At 39.1% G+C, this 18,864-nt stretch overlaps 3 protein-coding genes across 6 annotated transcripts; 2 read left to right on the forward strand and 1 right to left on the reverse strand.

The window, feature by feature from the left end:
- The first annotated feature begins 80 nt into the window (after window positions 1–80).
- On the forward strand, window positions 81–14,417 carry LOC6578501 (plasma membrane ascorbate-dependent reductase CYBRD1). 3 transcript variants are annotated; one of them, XM_002004375.4, is made up of 6 exons: window positions 81–338; window positions 3,422–3,574; window positions 13,013–13,236; window positions 13,301–13,523; window positions 13,588–13,752; window positions 13,810–14,417. In XM_002004375.4, the coding sequence occupies exons 2-6, from the start codon at window positions 3,468–3,470 to the stop codon at window positions 13,949–13,951; spliced, it is 861 nt and encodes a 286-aa protein (XP_002004411.1). In that variant the 5' UTR covers window positions 81–338; window positions 3,422–3,467; the 3' UTR covers window positions 13,952–14,417. The 3 variants fall into 3 exon arrangements, with proteins under 3 accessions (XP_002004411.1, XP_015018673.1, XP_015018675.1); XM_015163187.3 differs by lacking the exons at window positions 81–338; window positions 3,422–3,574 and adding exons at window positions 5,860–5,910; window positions 6,459–6,710; XM_015163189.3 differs by lacking the exons at window positions 81–338; window positions 3,422–3,574 and adding an exon at window positions 12,841–12,942.
- Window positions 14,418–14,699: 282 nt separating this feature from the next.
- On the reverse strand, window positions 14,700–16,014 carry LOC6578502. The gene is made up of 3 exons (XM_002004376.4): window positions 15,661–16,014; window positions 15,333–15,587; window positions 14,700–15,278 (listed from the first exon to the last, which is right to left on the reverse strand). The coding sequence occupies exons 1-3, from the start codon at window positions 15,682–15,684 to the stop codon at window positions 14,817–14,819; spliced, it is 741 nt and encodes a 246-aa protein (XP_002004412.1). The 5' UTR covers window positions 15,685–16,014; the 3' UTR covers window positions 14,700–14,816.
- A 91-nt stretch (window positions 16,015–16,105) lies between these two features.
- LOC6578503 (zinc finger and SCAN domain-containing protein 12) lies at window positions 16,106–18,693 on the forward strand. Of its 2 annotated transcripts, none has more exons than XM_002004377.4 (5): window positions 16,106–16,329; window positions 16,401–17,733; window positions 17,788–18,108; window positions 18,168–18,237; window positions 18,303–18,693. In XM_002004377.4, the coding sequence occupies exons 1-5, from the start codon at window positions 16,326–16,328 to the stop codon at window positions 18,549–18,551; spliced, it is 1,977 nt and encodes a 658-aa protein (XP_002004413.1). In that variant the 5' UTR covers window positions 16,106–16,325; the 3' UTR covers window positions 18,552–18,693. The 2 variants fall into 2 exon arrangements, with proteins under 2 accessions (XP_002004413.1, XP_043866922.1); XM_044010987.1 differs by having other exon boundaries at window positions 16,404–17,733.
- Window positions 18,694–18,864: the final 171 nt, after the last annotated feature.

Genomic DNA, 18,864 nt, shown 5'->3' on the forward strand with positions numbered 1-18,864 from the left:
GCGAGACGAAGTTCGAAAATTCGAAATGCGCCGCTGCCGGCAGCCGGCAAGCGATTTAGTTCACTTTAGTTCGGACGCAGCATTCGAGGCGAGTGGACGGCGCAGTATTCGGGTTTGCTCTCAGATTTAAATCGGACATCGGACAGCGGACATCGGGCGGTTGCACATTTAGCTGAAATGATAAATTCACAGCTCGATTAGCTTAATCATACGGCAGTGGCGCACTTAATTAGTGAATATATTTATATACAAATTGTAATTGTAATTGAATTATTAAGTCAACAAGCTATTTGCATTCTCGCATAGCTCGCACATTGCGCACTGCATAAAAACTTGGGGTAGGTTATAGAAAGACGACTGATTATTTGAATTGTTTGGCAGCAGAGCAAAAACGAAAACAAAGACAACAGCCGAAGCAGCAGCAGCAGCAGCATCCGCAGCATTAGCAGCATCAGCCAAAACAACTACTGCAATTGGCCAAACTTCACAACAAAAATAAACTTTTTTTTTCGAGCTGTGCCTGTGTGTGAGCCTTGCTTAATCGGATTAGCTTGACTACTATATAGTGGAGCAAGCCGCAGAGAAGTAGCTGGATTATACCTTTCAGATACATATGCTTAGTTCATCTATATATTAAAGGGAGATTTAAGCAAATGGCTCTTTAAGTGCGTATCCGGTAAACCATTTTCGAAATGCTTTTCAGTTATTGTATTCAGATACGGTTGTAGTTACGGAAATAGTTACGCCGCATTGCATAATATGCAGTTTCCTATATCAAATGGGGTCTGCGCTTCGATATGTGGGCGCCCAGCAGTTGGAACAATTGGGGCCATCGAGCAATAAGCGCTTAGCTATATCTTACGAATTTCCTCACGCAATCCTCCGACTCTAGTTAACAATTGGGAAATGGCATTGGAATTATAATTTGTGCGTGTGTGTGTGTGTATTTCCTCTTGAAATTAAAAGATCTAGAGATTAAAGTGGCATGACTTTGCTTAGTTTTATGAACTGAGAAAGACGGGGAATTCGAATGTGTCAGTCGACATGAACAAGAATTATTTGAGATGCCTGAAGAAGTACTTAAGATTTGTATACCCAAATCAAATTTAAGCTTTACAAAGAGTAAAGGATTTGACTATATTAATTTGAGAAATAAAATTGACTAAGGGAAGTACTTTGAGGCACTTTGAATAAAAGTTTGAGCTGAAGCCTCTTTTATTTAGGTGTATGTATGATATAGGATAGTCTATAAGTAGTACCCACTAATTTTCTCTAATGCAAACAAAGTGTTTAACTCCTGATTAGGCTCTATATATAGTTATTTACGTGGGATGATTAACAATTTGTAGGTAGGAAAAGTGTCACGAAGCAAATCGAATTTCCAAGAATAAAAAAAACATGGACATTAGGTAAATAAAGGAAACCGGGACACTACAATACAGTTATAACTGTCCATTGGCCATTGGCCAAGTCAGGCGTGAGAAATGGACACATGTCGATTATGCAAAGCGATACGACAGGGCGTTTGCCAGGAAAACCTGACGAGTGAAAAGGAAGTTAAGTGCGAAGAAGGAGAGTGTGAGGGAGAGGAGGCGAGAGATGGGGTGCCAGCATATTGAATGCATTCAAGTGTCCATCAAATGCCTTTCGCTGGGCCCGAGTTCAATGAACTGTCAATAAATGGAACATACGCACACGTACTCAGGCATAATTATTGTGGCTCACACAATAGTAGTGGGAATAGTAGTAGAAATAGTAGTAGGAGTTGGAGGCGAACTCAATCAAACTGCGATAGCTGGCGACATCCACGTCGGAAATTGGCGCTCTCAGAACCCACTCGGACGTATGATAGTCAATTTTACACGTCTACGACCGCCACGGCGCACTCAGCAAAGGCAAACAAAAGAAAAAGAGTTTTGTATAGGTAATGCCGACTACTAGATGCACTCATGTGAGAGAATTGCATGCTTACTTGAGGGGAGATATGGAAGTTAATTTTATTGCATTCTTCTATGGAGTTGTAGCTCATTTATACTGTTAAATATTTATTAATATAATATTAACAACATACATAAAGAAAATATATTAAATTATAAAATCTTCCCAGAAAAATATTTGAAATTGCAAAAAACTTTCACTCAAGCAGAGATTTTCAATAGACAGAGTTTTGAACTTGCTCCTCTGTATTACCTAATCATTTGCGCTGCTCTGCTTACAATCTCTACTCAGAGTGTTACATGCTTCACTAGGTAGTCAATGTACCCTTTGTTGTTTTGCACACACTGAGTGCAGCTCAAGTGCAATGCACTCGAGCAAATATGTTGATGCTGCAGTTTTACCTTTTGGGCCACTCCACACACATGACGAGCATTTTGTGCATGCTCCAACAAAATATCCCAAAATAAAACTCAGTTTCCATTTTAAGCATAAGTTTAGAGGGGAAAGGAGAGGAATCAGAGAGAGAGACAGAGATAGAGAGAGAGAGGGAGAAAGGCAGCGAAATTGGATCATTTATCGGCGGCACTCGCTGCACAATTCATTCAAAGATATGCCACAGCTTCATTCATATCAACACGCAAACACATACACATATGCATATGCATACACATATGTACCCACAGTCACCCACACACACACATACACACACTCGCTTATTTATGTAGTTGGCTGCCTCCTAATGAAAAGTGGCATATAAAGGCGCCGCTATTCATCACCAGCGGCTGGCTACATGGGGGCAGTTGCCTGCCCAACCGCAGGCGCAGCTGAGATTTCTGCGCCCCCACATTAAACGAGTGACAGACCCTGCACCCTGACTGAATGACTGCCTGACTGCCGACAGCACTCGCGTTTGCGTCTGTCAGCAGCAGCAGCATCAGCGGTAGCAGCGGCAGCAGTTTCTGACTCCGATTTTAGCCGCTACTAAATATTGTGGAAAAACATTTTTATGAGCCACAAATGAAAAATGAAAGAAAATGCTGGAAATGCATGTCTGCATAACACTCGTTTGTCATGCCTTAAAAGCCTGCAGAAAATATTAAGAAAGATATATATAAGGGTAAAAAGTATTAAAGACAAGGTTCGGTAGATACCCTCTATTTAGATCTAGCCATAAAAGTTAGTAGCTCTAAGCGAAGATATAGTTGTGATCGATCAGTTATGTATTTTTGGATGCACATATCAACTGAAAAACCTACAATCACCAGCTACAACCACACAAAATACAAAACTAATATACCCCGATAATACCCGAATGAGCACAGCATAGAATTCAAAAGAATCCTGTGTTGAATGCCTTTTGGCTGCCTGCCTCTCTGTCTGTCTGTCTGGCTGTCTGTTTGGCTGTTTGACTGTCTATCTGGCTGCAGTTGTTGCTCTGAATTTGATAGCCCAGCCAGTGCTAATATTTCCATCCTTTCAACAGGCTATCATCGGTGCTCGCTTAACTATCAGACATTGATTGCTTTCACATGGATAGCAATTCGGTGAGTCCTCTGCCGCCGCTGACGCTGGAAAATGAGAAGACGCCGCCCGGCACGCCCAATGGCAATGAAATGCCACCGCCGCCAGATGAAAAGTGAGTTCAAGTATCTGAATATCTAAAGAATTTTATTGGTAATAAAAATGTATTTTAAGATATGAATATTATATTAATCCGCGTCTTAAAGTGCTTTGTTCTTTTGCTTTTACCTTAATGAACGAATTGGCTGCTCAGCATTAGTGGCTTATTGGGATATTGCATTTTAGTAATAAATCAAACTTAATATATTTCAAATGCATTTTTGTAATGCTTACTTATATTTAGCAAAGTCTTGAGCCAACCTGCAAAACAAACGTACAAGTGATTTAGCAGGTACACAAACCCAAACAATTTGAATCTGAAGCAATTCGAAGTAGAAAACGTCGCAAAGCAATTGTAATTTCATTAGCAATTTATGCTGATTTTACAGGGTATTTGTTGACATAACCAACCATATGGTATTTCTCTTGCAAACACATGTCTAGCAGATCAATTTGCTATATCAGCTATGAAATTACATAAGCAACTCACTGTGCTTCGCTGCTCTACTCAGCCCAACTCAATTTGCAGCTCAGTTTTCTCTGTGTTTATAAATATTTGAATGAAAATGGTGTCAAGTTGAATTGAAAAGCCACAACGTTGAGCTGCGACTGTAGCAATTTGGCGTTGTCTAGCCCGACAATTTGGGGTATTTAAGCGAAAGCCCTGCCTTGACCTCGTCCTGAGCTGTCGTCAAAATAAAAAATATAAATAAAAACAAAAAGAACTCGTTAAAATAGCGCTCATTAATCGTGCCGTAATGGCCAAAGTGTAACATTTACATTTCAAATAGAGGAAACGAACGTTACGAACGTTGGTGACACGCCTTAAGCCAGCTGCCAGGTGGGCGGGGCATGTGCCTTACGCCTTTCTCTGTTTTTAATGCGCCAATTTCCTAAGCCGTGTACACAGAGTCGCTCGTAAATTCTATTTTAATTCGCGTTGCTCGCAAATCAGACTGACCAAAGAGATATATGGAACGAACACACACACACACACGCACACCTGTAAGCACACCTGTACACACACACCTGCTTACACACGCACACATTCAACAGTTGATCGCGTGCGTGCGCCCAGTTGACGCCAGCCAAAACACGCTTCATCCTTCATCCTTTATCCTGTTTGACTGGCCTGCCCCATGACCTCGCTCCCACTGCTCCCATACCCCATTGTAATTACTGCACACATATTTTGTTGGCCTTTTTGCTCATTTCATTTCGAATTCGATTTTGTGGGCGCGCGCTGAACGGAACTGAATTCGTGTTGCCCGGCTCCATGTGTAATGAGCACGCATTAGCTGGGTGTGTTCGTTCATAGCTAGGTTTGACTGTACGCTTTGTAATTGACAAGCTCTAAGAACTGCTCCAATTTCATTTAGCATTAACCAAGTTCATTTGTTATAAATATATAGCGCATATATGATTGCTTAACAGCTGTTCTGATTGCTCTTCAAAAGTAAATTTATTTATTCATATATAAAAAATAGCCCCTGCATTATTCTATTAATAGAATTTTAGATTAGTTAAGTTGTCAGTGTGTCATTTTGATTATCTAAGCAGCATTATCTAGTATACCATATTTTATATCTAAGATTTTATTATCACGCAGTTAAACTACAGATTTATTTACCATATTTGTCAAAACTCAAGCAAATACATTTATCTTTTACAGTATTTGCCTAAAAGTCTAAAAAAATATGCTCACATGCTTTAAGACAAGGTCACGAGCGTTTGTAAAAGATAAGTTTAATCTTCTGACAGAAACTTTTTAGCATTTTCTGTTAGTCAGAATTTTAAAATATTTTTTTTTTTTACAACTTTTCTCTGACTACAAATTTTATATTTATATTCAAGCATAATTCAATTTCATATTTTCGCACTAGACGTACTAGCTGGTTTGTGTCTATGCTTGATCATGTACGCATTTCGAACTTCGATATTCAACATTTCTTTACACATTTGACAGTGCCATTTTGAGTTTAACAGCAGCACCGAATGTTAACGTGTCTTTGATTTGAAATGTACAATGTACAATTTCTAGTGCTAATTTAGCATTGCTAACATATTAATAAAGTTATAAAATTTATTTATACAGATATATGAGCTTAAAAAATATTTAAAGAAATATATAAACTTAGTATAATGAGTATAGGTTTATTAAAATCGCCAAGATTTGCATTACCATAAGAAAAGCTCTCTTAACATAGGCTCGCCATTTCTCTTTCTCTTTCTCTCGATGCGGCAGCGCTCTCAGCTTATCGCTAGCATTTTTCAGTTGATTTTTCAGTAGTTCATTCGCCGTTGATCCGTATCGAGCGTAGGTTGCAGCAGCCGGCATATTGAATAAATATCGTGAGAAAATTACAAAAAAAAAAAATAGAAAGAAATAAAACTAAATGTGTGTGGAGAACAAAACTTACAAAAATAACAAAAGACAATATAAACAATAACCTTGCGCTCTTATGTAGAAAGTGCTTAGACCGTGTCTGCCTTTTGTTTGATAGATACATCAAAAGCTATCAATGGATGATCGTTACACGAGAAATCGAAAGTTTGAATAAATACAAAGAAACCGTCATTTACATATGCATCAGACATTAATTGAATTAAATTACAAAAAAAAAAAACACGAATAAATGTCTAAATTTCTTGTATTTGCAACTGAAAATGGAATTTAAATCAATGAGGAATCAAATTCAGCCTAGTAGGGCTATGTTTCTGAACAGCTAGAATGTCTGACCAATTAACGCGCTGATTAGCAAGTCAATTCACCAAATGTCAGATTGATTTATATATGTATATACACGTACATATATATAAGTATTTATTACGTTGTCAAATGTTCCTCTCAGTTGCGAATTCAACACGTTTAATTTGTGTCAATACATCTATTTTTACAGAGAACTTAAATAATAATTTGTGGGAAATTCCAAACAGAAATTAAAAACTAAATACAAATAAAAGCTTGTTAAATCTCTAGCATCATCTCTCGAATTTTGATCTATACATTACGTATACGCCGTGTGCTCGCCTCTGTGTGATCGAGCGCGAAAGAAACAAAAGCTAAACACAAGGCACATACATCTACATAAATTCGCTTAAATGCGTGAACGTCATTTGGGCAAAATGCCGCGCGGAGGAACGACAACAGCGTAAGTGCGATGCGACGAGGGCTGTTCATTAAACACAGCACGAGGTTATCTAACAAAATTAGTATAGCTCTACATCTAGATTTTTTATTAACATGTTTATATTTTTGTGCTAATTGGAACGACTGTTCACGTGCCAAAACAAGACAAACAAATATTTGATTATATTTAATAATATACTAAACAATATGTGAAGGATACTGTTAGATCTTAGCTTACATCGTGATGTAACATATGAACATACTCTGAGAAAATAAAATGTTCAGAAAGGTATATTATATGGATAGTCCTCATAGATGCAACTTGGTCTATGTACATCGTTGTTTACATAAGTGAATATCATAAGGTTTACTGCTCACACATCATGTTTATGTAATACAGATAGGCCACAGCTTATATATAATGATGTATTAGCAGTAATACTCATAGAACTTAGCTTACATCGCAATGTGCCATGAGAAATACTCAAAGATCTAAGCTTATTTTACCATGCTTGATACGAAATTCTAATAGATACTTGCTTACATCATGATGTAGCATTGTGACATATCAGCTGCTTTGGTATTAAGAAATTTTATCTCATATAATCTACACTTTACTAAACTATTTTATTATATTTTGTCAACTCTTCGATCCACCCTGCATCTTAAGCACCCGCTTATACACACACATACGTACATTTAAATTGATAAATGATGTGTTGCTCGAGATGTAGATTGAATTCCTTACATATATGCCGGCAGAGCTCACTCTAAATCGAGATCGAGAGCGAGAGGGAGAGAGAGAGAGAGAGAGAGTACTCTAAGGCAAGCTAAAGCCAAGCAGCCTGGCTCTTAATTCCAATAAGACAAACTTTATGAAGCACTGTTTATAAGTTTCGATGTATTTGTATATGAATATAAATAAATACAATAATTCAATGAATAAATTGCAGGGCAACTGCGCCAGTGTGTGGCGTGTGTGTTGCGTGTCGAGTTCTGGTACTGCGAATTTGATTGTATCTTTAAGATACAATTACCGTACACACAGCAACACACACACATGCACACAAATATACACAAACACACATATGCAGGCGTAACAGAAGCTGCCGTTAAACAAAACGAAGCACGAAAATGTTTCAATTGAAACTCCCCGAGACGTCGCTCAGTTCGTAAACAATTGTCGCCCATTGTAAAGCAACACCAACAACACATGCACGCACACGCACACACACACATACAGATATTTGCTTGCAGTCTAGCTTGTACATAATTAACCCGCAGGACACATTGCGAGCGTCTGTTTTATGATTTTTGTTTCTTTTCTCCATCTTCTCTTCTGCGGTTTCGTCATGCTTGCGCGCAAATGTTTTAATTTCGTTACAAACGTACTTAAATTTTAATTGTATTCTCGTAATTTGTCACATCCTCAATGTGTGCTTCCTGCTGCCGGCTTATAAATGCATCGCGCAGCACTTGCCCAGATACATTTGTATCTATGCCACAAGTAGCTGATGCGAGTCGCGCTCCAGTTTGGTTTTGCGCTCCTCGGTGCCATCCAATCCATACCACGCCATAATTAGCCCGCTTTCAACTGGGCGAGCTACTTGGCTAAAGACCAGTCAGTGCTTGGGCGCTAATTATGGCGCACAACGCCCAGATACATTTGTATCTCGAGATACATGTTGTAGCTGTTGAGCATTAGCTTGTTCTTATCTGTCTGTCCAAAGATAAGGGACTAGATGGACATCATATCTAGTTAATGTAGGTGCCTAATCTACTTTGCTAACCTCTCAGCTGTTATACTCCTACTTATACGTCTGCCTATGTGTACTTGTACTTGCACTTATACTTCATACTGGACTGATCACTAAAGCAAAAATGTAGGTTCTTCTTATGATAAGCTGATGTTGATAACCTTTTAAACATTAATGTACAGACTTATGCTTGACCTTATACTTACTCACTAAAAGTCTATTTTAGTAGCTGCAGCAAAATGTTAACATATATCATAAATTAAGTTTCTTTGAATGCCCTCAAACAAATTCTGTTCTTATACTTATATCATATTCATCTTATACTTGTGCTGAAAATGATGTTTCCGAGTATACTTATAAGTAAACTTATACTTACAAGTATATTTATACTACTTATACTTATACTACACTTATGAAAATAGAAGTTGAAGTTTGGAATTTTTACCCACACCCAAAAAAGACGGAAGGTAATAAAGATCACATAGCTTAGCAGACATATAGCAGGTGCGATATGATTTATGGACTAGCCTAGGGTTTTGTGCAATTAAAAAAGTGCAAAAATTGAGAGTTACAAAGTATTGCTATACAAAGTATAGAACTTTTATTGCTGCACCTATTCCGCTATAGATACAAGAAGCATATGCTAAGAATGCAATCTGTATACCTTAGCCATAAAGCTTTACCAGATCTGCATATCAAATAGTACTAAAGACATAGCTAGATATATTAGATAATAAAAAGTCATCATACTATTTAGGTTTAAAGATATACCAGTAAAACACATAACGTAAGGGCTTAGGCTAGAAATATAACAACTGAAGCTGAGTGAGTTTCTAGTTGAATCAAGCACATCAATTGGTCACCTGGGAATAAATACATAGGCTATAGAGAATATATAAGTGTTTATAATGTAATAATAATAATAATATATTTGCCGCATAATATAATAGAACAATCATAATAATACTGCTTGAAAAAGTTGGAAAAGAAATATAGATATTACACTATATGCGATCTGAAGAGCTTGAACTGAGATCTACGGATTGTTATGCATATGTATATACTGTCATATATGGCTTCTACATATAGTAGGATTTTATATGCATACGACATGCAATTCAGTTGTATTCAATTCAATTTATGGCTATCAAAATAATGACTCAGACAATCTACAACTAATTAAAGCTTTGCCTGCTTTCGCTATGGCTAAAGAGGAGCTGCTGCTGTTGCTGTTGTTGTTGTTGTTATTGTCGGTGTTGTTGTTGGTGTTGCGGTTAAAGAACTGTCAACTTAAGATTTTAGCTTTCCTTCATTAAACAACAAACCAGGCACCAGACAGTCTACAGTCATGTCTGTTGCTGCTGCTGCTGTTGTTGTTGTTGTTGTTATTGTTGTTGCTGTTGTTGTGGGCGCAGTGTCAAGCACCTCGAATAGTTGCTGACCCATTAGCAACAATTGGCATTAAATTCATCTGGAGGCACGTTGAAAGCCACGGTTGCAGGTTCATGATCAGGTTTCGACTTGCAACTTGCAACTTGCCACATGACTATGTAAAACGAGTTGTGGCTGAAAAGCAAAAGCAAAAGCAAAAGCAAAAGCAAAAGCCAAAGCTTTTAGCGAAATTTTCCCAGAGCAGACGGGTGAAAAAAAGTGAAAGAGATATATACACAGATGCAGATGCAGATGCAGATACAACAGTTGCAGCTGCAGCTGCCGCAGCCGCTGCCCCCGCCCATTGTGGTTGCTAAACAATTTGTGGTCGTTGTTGTTGCCGCTGTCGCTGCTGTTGCTGCTGTTGCTGCTGCTGCTGCTGCTGTTGCTGCTGCACTTGGGCGGCAAGTGAAATGTGTGTTAAAGCAAACAGCCTGTTCGGCTGCCCGCAAGCAGCTCATGTGTTGAAAGCTAAATGCCTCTACACTTATACATATACAAATGCACACACACACACACTCATACATCTAAATTGTTGTGCTGTGCATTCGCCCGTTCATTGACATCGCCCGCTGAGACATGATGCATCGGCTGCACCGCGCCTAATGAAATTGTCAGGGCAACAACAACAGCCGCCAACAACAACAACAACAACATTGTCGGTCGATCGGTCAGACGGATGCTGCGGCAACATGTTAATTAAAGCGCTTATTATGCGGCGTATCACAAAATGTTGCAAGTGATATTAAAAAACCCAAAACCCAATTAATAATTTCAGCCACTGTCCACAGCTAGCTGCCACACACACACACACACAAACACAATCACACACACACAGAAACTGCTGAGAAAGTGCGTGCCTAAATAGGCTATTTAACAAGCTGTCTTTAAATACCCTGCACTCATTAATAGTGTTAAAGGGTAGTTAGATTGGCTATCGATTTGGCAGATAAAGCAGATTTAGACTCACTTTTATTTATAGGTGAATATTGGAGTATTGTGAGAGCTTTTATGTAAGTCCTATACAGCATCCCAGATACTGCAGGGACATTTGGTCCGCCACAGAGCATACGTAGAATATGTTGGTTGTCTTATATGGTATAAAAGTTCTAATGAGCTCAACAGAAATATCTACGACAAGAATATTTTTCACTGAGATCAGTCTTCAAATGAAAGACGCTAATTATCTATATAGAAACATTTAACTGTTATCTTTGCTATCGCATTCATAGAAGAATAGATGCGAGAAGAATAGAAATGACATAAGAAAAAGCCAAGAGAAGAATTCAAGTTTCATTACGATAGCTGAGCCCGGATTACAGGGTATTACGTAAGACTAGTAAGCAATTGAGAGCACCATGCGATTGAGATATGCACTACAGGGCATTGGCTAGTGTCACACTTTCCACTATAAATTACCCTCACACTATCATTGTGTTGTTCATAAATGCTTTGGCTTTTGCTTTCATTATCAGACGCCGAGTGATTTCTTTGGCTTTGCGCACTATTAATTTAAATAATAACAATAATGATTTTGTTTGTTTTGTTGCTTTCGTTTTGTGGATTGGCTTGTTGCTGTCACTTCAAGTGCAGCAGCGATTGCACTTGGAGATGATTAAGCAGCTCGTTGGCCAACAGCAATGCGCCTAATTACCCACAGACCCCAAAGACACCACCAGACAGACCCCCTCCCCCACTTATCCTATCTGAGCTACTGCACTCCACATTTGGTGTCTGTTTACTTGCAACAGCTGCTCGTTGCATTCAATATGAATTGTGATTCGGCAGCAACACTGTGAGAAATTTCACAGTACGACAAGATGAGCGAGCACCCATTCCTCCATGCTGCATCTGCTTATGGATGCTGAGCTCATCTCCATTTCAGCCATCGAAATGTTTTGTCATCTGATCACACGCGAATGATGACGAAAAGTTATTATTATTATTTATTATGTGAATAACATTTTAATTGGCATCGAATTGCATATGCTCCATAAAATTCAAGCGACAATTGAGAACTCCGTTCTACATGAGCATGGCATATATCATATATCTTGAATATGATATATTTGCTTAAAGTTTATTTTTTTCTTTAGCTAAATTTGGCATGTGCCGTTGAAATTGTCTGTCATTTATCTCTCGATCAATGGAAATATTTATATGTTCTTAAGTATAATTATATACATGGTTTCAGCTTGGGAATTAATAGCAAACTTTTGATTAGGGATAGAATCGCTCGTTAAAGTAAACCCTTTCGAAACATAGGCCGTATTTGGCATTTTATTATATATACACTCTTATGTAACCGCTGAAACGAGACCTAGACAAGGTTCCAACTTGCCCATTATACCCTAATATTCAGTAAGCTTTCCAAATGTGATCATAAAATATGTAAAACTTTTCAAACACACAAACAATATTATACAGAAAAAAAACAAAAACAAAAGTACAAAAAAAAGGAACACAGATTAGATAATCCCCATGGGCAAAATAACGGATTATTTAAAAGAAACAAAAGGCTACAAGAAAATAAAGGAATATTTAAAAAAAGAACAGTAAGAAAATGAGTACAAAAGGCGATGCTAACTCAATTGTATTTGAATAAGTCTGAGTCTGAGGTAGAGTCTGAGTCTGAGTCTGAGATGATGACGATGTCGAGGCTAAAGAACTGAACCAATTAGCGAACAAATTAGATAATTGCTAGAGTTTTTATTTGTTGTTCAGATTTGCCTTTGTGCTGTGAAGTCTGTGGAAATGTTTGCTTTATCAAGCAATTAAGAGAGAAATTGTAGGTAATTATGTAAGACGTGCGAGTGAGAGGGAGAGACTCGGGCAAACTGTAATTATGTAAGATGGGAGAGGGAGACAGTCAGACTAAAGATCTTTTACATAATTGAATTAGCAAACGCAATTAACTGAAATCAACAAAATCCTATATACACACATATATTTGCATATAGATAGATAGCAGGCTTAACTCGGATAAACAATTATGGAGATAATTGATCGCAACTTTATAGATGTGCTAAATCGAGCCATACTCGGAAAGAGTAAACCAAGTGAAAAGTAAATCTGATCTAAAACTTATTCAATTTATATATGAAAATCTCTCCCCTTCTTCTTTGTATCATTGCAGACGTTATGAGGAGGATCCAGATAATGCCTGGAACTGTTGTTCCTGGTGTGAATATTTGTTAATCGTAATACTCTCTACCATATTACTGGTGGGTGTCTTGATATTGGCACTCTTCTGGGTGATGTTCTATCGCGGCGGCTTCGCCTGGTCGGAAAAGCCACTGAAGCAATTCAACTTGCATCCCATTCTGATGATAGCGGGTTTCGTAACGCTATCTGGATTCTGTAAGTTGAACATGCTAGATGTGGATCATCAGATATATCATCTTATATATATATATCATTTCAGCTATCTTAGTTTATCGTCTGTGCCGCTGTGTCAAGCACATCTATGTGAAACTGATTCACATGTTCTTTCATGCTGCCGCAATACCCTGTATTGTTATGGGCTTCCTCTCCGTCTTCGACTCGCACAATGCAATGGCCAAGATCAATTTCTATAGCCTGCACTCATGGCTGGGCTTCGTGACGATGTGCATGTTCCTGCTGCAGTTCGTAATTGGCTTCTTAACGTAAGTCTCCCACGCAGCTGTTGCCCAAGCATATCTCTATGGTCTTTAACCTCTTCCGTCTTAGATTTCTGGTGCTGCTCTGCTGCGACAATAAAACCTACAGCTGTCGCTCGGCCATGGTGCCGATACACGCCAGCCTGGGCTTGGCCAACTTCTGGCTGGCCATAGCCACCGCTGTGACGGGCATCATCGAGAAGGAACGCGAGACTGCCAAGGATCCCACACTAAGGTGAGTCCCAAGCTGAACTCCAAAGAACTCTCGTATTCAAATCGCTTCTCTTTGCAGCGACGATAATCGCATGATTGAGCATTACATAACAACTGCGATGGGCGTCACTCTCATTCTGATTGGCGTTATTGTCACCTTTGCCGTGCGAAGAACCAATGCACCTGCCTCTGCCAAAGTCTATGTGACCGAACGCATTTAGATTGTGGCCAACCGTCACGCCCATAACTACGGCCGCCTGCCACAGCCAGTGTTAAAATAGAGCTGGAGCTGTCTGTTCTAAAAAAAAAAAAAAAAAACAGAAAATCAAAAAGCATTCGTCACATCCATAAACTCTCTCCGTTGTCTGTGTAGCACAAACAGCACAAAAGCTTCTCTTCATATACATACTATACTATACGATACTATATATATATACACTCATATGCCAAATCAAAAACTCTTTCTACAAAATCAAAATCAAGAATCTTTGCCTACATTTGCTGCTAAGTAGTTTTGTCTATATACATACATATATATATATAGTAGTAGATTCATTAGATACAGGCGAGAAATATGGATATATAAAAAAAAAAAAAAACTTATAGGACCGCCCAGCCCAGAGACCAAGCATTAGAATTTTACACAACAAATTGAAATAGTAACTAAATATACAGCAAAACAAATTTGAAAAAAAAAAGAAAGGAAAATTCTTAGAAATTTATAAATAACTAACTTTAGTATACAGCTGAATTCTTAGCCAGATCTTTTGATACTATTCAAATACTATTCATTATATATATAATATAAACACATATTGTACTATACGAAACTAATGCATAAAACTTTTTTATATTTACATACGTAGTTATTGTCGCATTTGATGTAATTTTTTGCTAAATATTTGTAATTCATAAACGAAAACGAAAAAAAAAAACACGCCTAAGCAATATAAGTTGTAAACCCCAAAATTTACAAGTATATAATAAATGATTCTTTTTATTTATTAAAATTACAAAATATGTGTTCCAAATGCGCTTCATGTAGAATAAATAGTTAAACTCTTCTTTTCAAATGCAATTCATTGACTAACTGCATTTGTAGCCCTTGAGCTGGGGCAATCGTAGTGCTCGCTTCTTGATCAAAATCACATTTTGATTGCCTGATTGTGACGTTCGGCCAGTCACATAGATTGTGCCATTATTTGTGCCAATCGAATAGACGCTCACATTCTTCGGCTCGCGCTTGCTAACGGGCATATCGAAGTTGCGCACTCGCGGCTCGGGCTTGCTGTTGACATGGATGTTCTCTATATCTAGTTTGAAAGGCGAGACAAAGTTGCGTATCCAAGGCTTCGGCTGGAGCAGCTCGCGCTCCAACTGATGGCTGCGATTATCGTCCGCCTGTTGCTGATCTCCATCACGATCCTCCTCGTGATCCCGTTCATGATCTCGATCCCGCTCGTGATCCTGATTCTGTACCTGATCTTTGTCAGACTCCGGTAGTTTGCGTACATAGGACAAATCTGGCTCAAAGGCCGGCACTTCACCCTAGCAAAGGAAATAGTATATTATCTGATTTTTCAAGTACTATATTTCACTTACCATGCATACGTGTAGTTTCTGTGCCTTGGTATTGTCAGCTATCAGGAGTCCGCATTTGCATTCGACATAGCCGTGTAGTCTGTATATGGGTCCGATTTTCTTAATGCTAAAGCAACGCTTTACATGCGCTGTCAAATTTTTAAACCTTTCTATGGATCGGCCACAGCTGGGGCAAATGGATTTATTCTTGATTTCATTTACTGTATACCAATAGGTTTTGCGATTCTGCAAAACACTGTAACGCTTCTTACTGATCTGAAAGTAGATAGAGCAATTATTTAATAATTATACCTAAAGCAACAACAACATAGGAACAGGAGATACGAACCGTCATGTCCTCGTCACTTGACATAATTTAGCATTTAGATTTCAATGAGATAGTTGTAAGCCTGTGTTGAATATTAGACGCTTTCAACTTTCAACTTAATAATATATCTTAATTATAAATGTTTCCAGCATCCAGGAAAATTAAAGTCACATTGTTTATGTTTGCCAATGCGTTTGCAATTCTGGCTGCGCATTAATCCAGTGCGTACGCTGCTTAGCCTATGTTCAAGACACTTTCTCGCTCGTCCTAAGCTCACGAATTGTTTAATATTTTGTATATTTAAGCACAAAATGCTATTTGTTGATATTTTATATGTTTTAAGTTGCTTGCTGCCATTGCAGATGCTATTAAATAAACTATTGTGAACGATAATTTTTTTAAAGATAGTTTCGCAACACTGCACTTATCGGCCATGTATCGGATCTTTATTGCCTGCCTATCGTCCACCCACCACAAATTGTCTCAACAAGAAAATATAAAATTACGAACAATTTGAAAGAAACAAATATAAAATACATTTCGTATAGCTGTAAGTGCCCTAAGCACCAAATACTCATTAAGAACCATAATAAAAATATATAACAATAAATCATAAATATTTTTCTATGTGGATAGCGTAATAAATGAGTTTCTACATATGTATGTAAACATTTTGTAAGAGAAATATGGGTAAGTATTTTCAATGGCAGTAGAACATTGTTAAAGAGTGTCGAAGTAATATTAAACTTCCCTTGATACAGAAGCAACAGCAGCTACGCCGTGCTTGCTATGCCTGGAGGAAAATCCATTGACACTGCATGATTATATGGATGTATTTTCGACAAAGGCTGCCCAACTGAATGTGGTGCAAATTATCAACAAACATTTTCCGATAGAGCTAATACAAAGCAGCGGCGAAACTCGGAAAATATGCCCACCATGCTGGACAACGGTTTCCGCTTTCAACACGCTACACGATTTCGTCTGCGCTGCACAGAGCTCGCTGCGGGAAGCGAAGGTGTTGCTCATGGAGGATGACCCGCTGACCCAGGCGAACTTCAAGCAGGCCAATACCGATGCACCCGATCTAAATGCTCGCAACTTCTTCTACCCTGAGGTCAAGATAGAGGAACATGAGCTGGAGCAGTTACCCAAAATTGAAGTGCTCGAAGGTACGAGCAGTCTGCAGACGCCTTCGCCCGCTCGTCGTCTGCGAAAACGTGTCAAAGCGGAAGCAGAAACCGCAAATGTCCAATCAGAATCGCAAGAGGTTAATGCAAATGAATCTGTAGAGACAGTTGAGCCGCCGAAGAAACGTCGCGGGCGGCCACGCAAAACCGAAGTCTTGCCTAAACCAAGTCCAGCTGAAACGCAACCGGAGCAAACGGTAGATTTGCCGTCCAGTCTAAAGACAGAAGCGGAACATCCCGAAGACTTCAGTGACGACGAGCAGGAGTTCATTGCCGAGTTTGTTGATGGACTTGCCCACAGTGACGACAGCAGCGAGGAGGAGGAGGATGACGATTCTGATTTTACGATTGGCAAGCCGGATGACGGCGAATTCGCCATCATACCGAAGCGTACTCCAGTCCGACCCAAAAAATATAAGAAGCGTGCCAAGCCAGCGGAGCCGCGAGTTCGCATGTCCCGTGAACTGCTCGATCAGCGCAAGAAACAGCAGGAGGAATTCGATGCGATCATAGCCAAGTTTTTCAGCGATGTGCTGCCCTGCTCCATATGCAATCTTCTAGTGCATAACTTTACGGAAATGCAGCGGCATCATCGACTCACACACCAAGTGGATCCGGGCTATATGATTTGCTGTGGACGCAAGTTTACGCAACGTAAAGTGCTGGCCGAACATGTCCTGGTCCATTGGAATCCCGATCACTTTAAGTGCACCACCTGCGAAAAGTCATTCCAAAACTCAAGGCATTTGGAGTCGCATCAACAGGTGCACCTGTCCAAGTTGACCTTCCAGTGTGATCTGTGCAGCAAGGCATTCCTTAGCAAAACGGCCATAGACTATCATAAGCTGAACAAACATGTGCCCAAATCTGAATTCAAATTCACCTGCAGCGAGTGCAACAAAAAGTAAGTGGGATCCAATAGGTAACCATAATTAAACTAATCCGCGATTCATTGCAGATTCCTGACTGAACGCAAGCTGAAGAATCATATGAACTCCATGCATGATCCGGAGAGCATTATCATTTGCGACAAGTGCGGCAAACAGATGCGCACGAAGATCATCCTGAAGAAGCATCAAGAACTGATGCACTCAAACACCCCACGTCCAGAGCCCGAGCTGAAGCAGTGTCAAATCTGTGGCGCCTGGCTGAAGGGCATGACAGGTCTGAAGCAGCACATGAAGAGCATACATGTGGAGAGCGAGGGCGAGCATCGTTGCCATGTATGCAACAAGTTATCCCCAAATGCCCGTGCGCTGCGTCGTCACATCTATCACAAGTAAAGCCTGCAAAATACTCTTGGATCGAATATAAACTAATCTCTCTTCTCGTTGGCAGTCATGAATGCGAGCGCAAGTTCAAGTGTACCATGTGCGACAAGGCCTTCAAACGCCCACAGGAACTCAAGGTCTGCTCAAAGCTCTTTATATTTCCCCTTGTTTAGGTTAACTAATTGTAATTTCGCCCCAACAGGAGCACACATCCACCCATACCGGCGAAGTTTTGTACACCTGTCCCAACTGTCCGATGACCTTCTTCTGCAGCGCCAATATGTATAAGCATCGCCAGCGTTTGCATCGAGCCCAATACGAGGCCGATAAGAATCAACCCAAGCCTCCAAACATATTGCAGCAAGCAGTGGGCGCCACGGCCGCCATGAAGATCAAGTTGATGCAGAATACAAATGTGGCCAGCATAGAAACGGACTTGAAGCATTTCTAGATCAATATATAATTTACCTTAAGGCCCCTAGATTAAATAGTTTTAGTTTATCGTCTAGTTGTGTAAAGTTCAAACAAGAATATAGAATATATATACATAAATATATATTATATAGTATAGTCGATGTCGACGCACTTTCGTATATGTTTACTGTCTTTTCTTGGGCGGAGTTGGGTTCCATGTTTTTAAGTGAAAACAAACAAAGTTGGAATGTCTTTCTTTCTTTATAATTATTTACAAGGATCGCACCTTATATAACGCATTAACATTTACATAATTTGTGTAATGCATATTATTTAAATATATATAATAT

The sequence above is a fragment of the Drosophila mojavensis genome, unplaced genomic scaffold (genome assembly GCF_018153725.1).
Source record: "Drosophila mojavensis isolate 15081-1352.22 unplaced genomic scaffold, ASM1815372v1 contig_80, whole genome shotgun sequence".
In the NCBI taxonomy this organism is placed as follows: Eukaryota; Metazoa; Arthropoda; class Insecta; order Diptera; family Drosophilidae; genus Drosophila; species Drosophila mojavensis.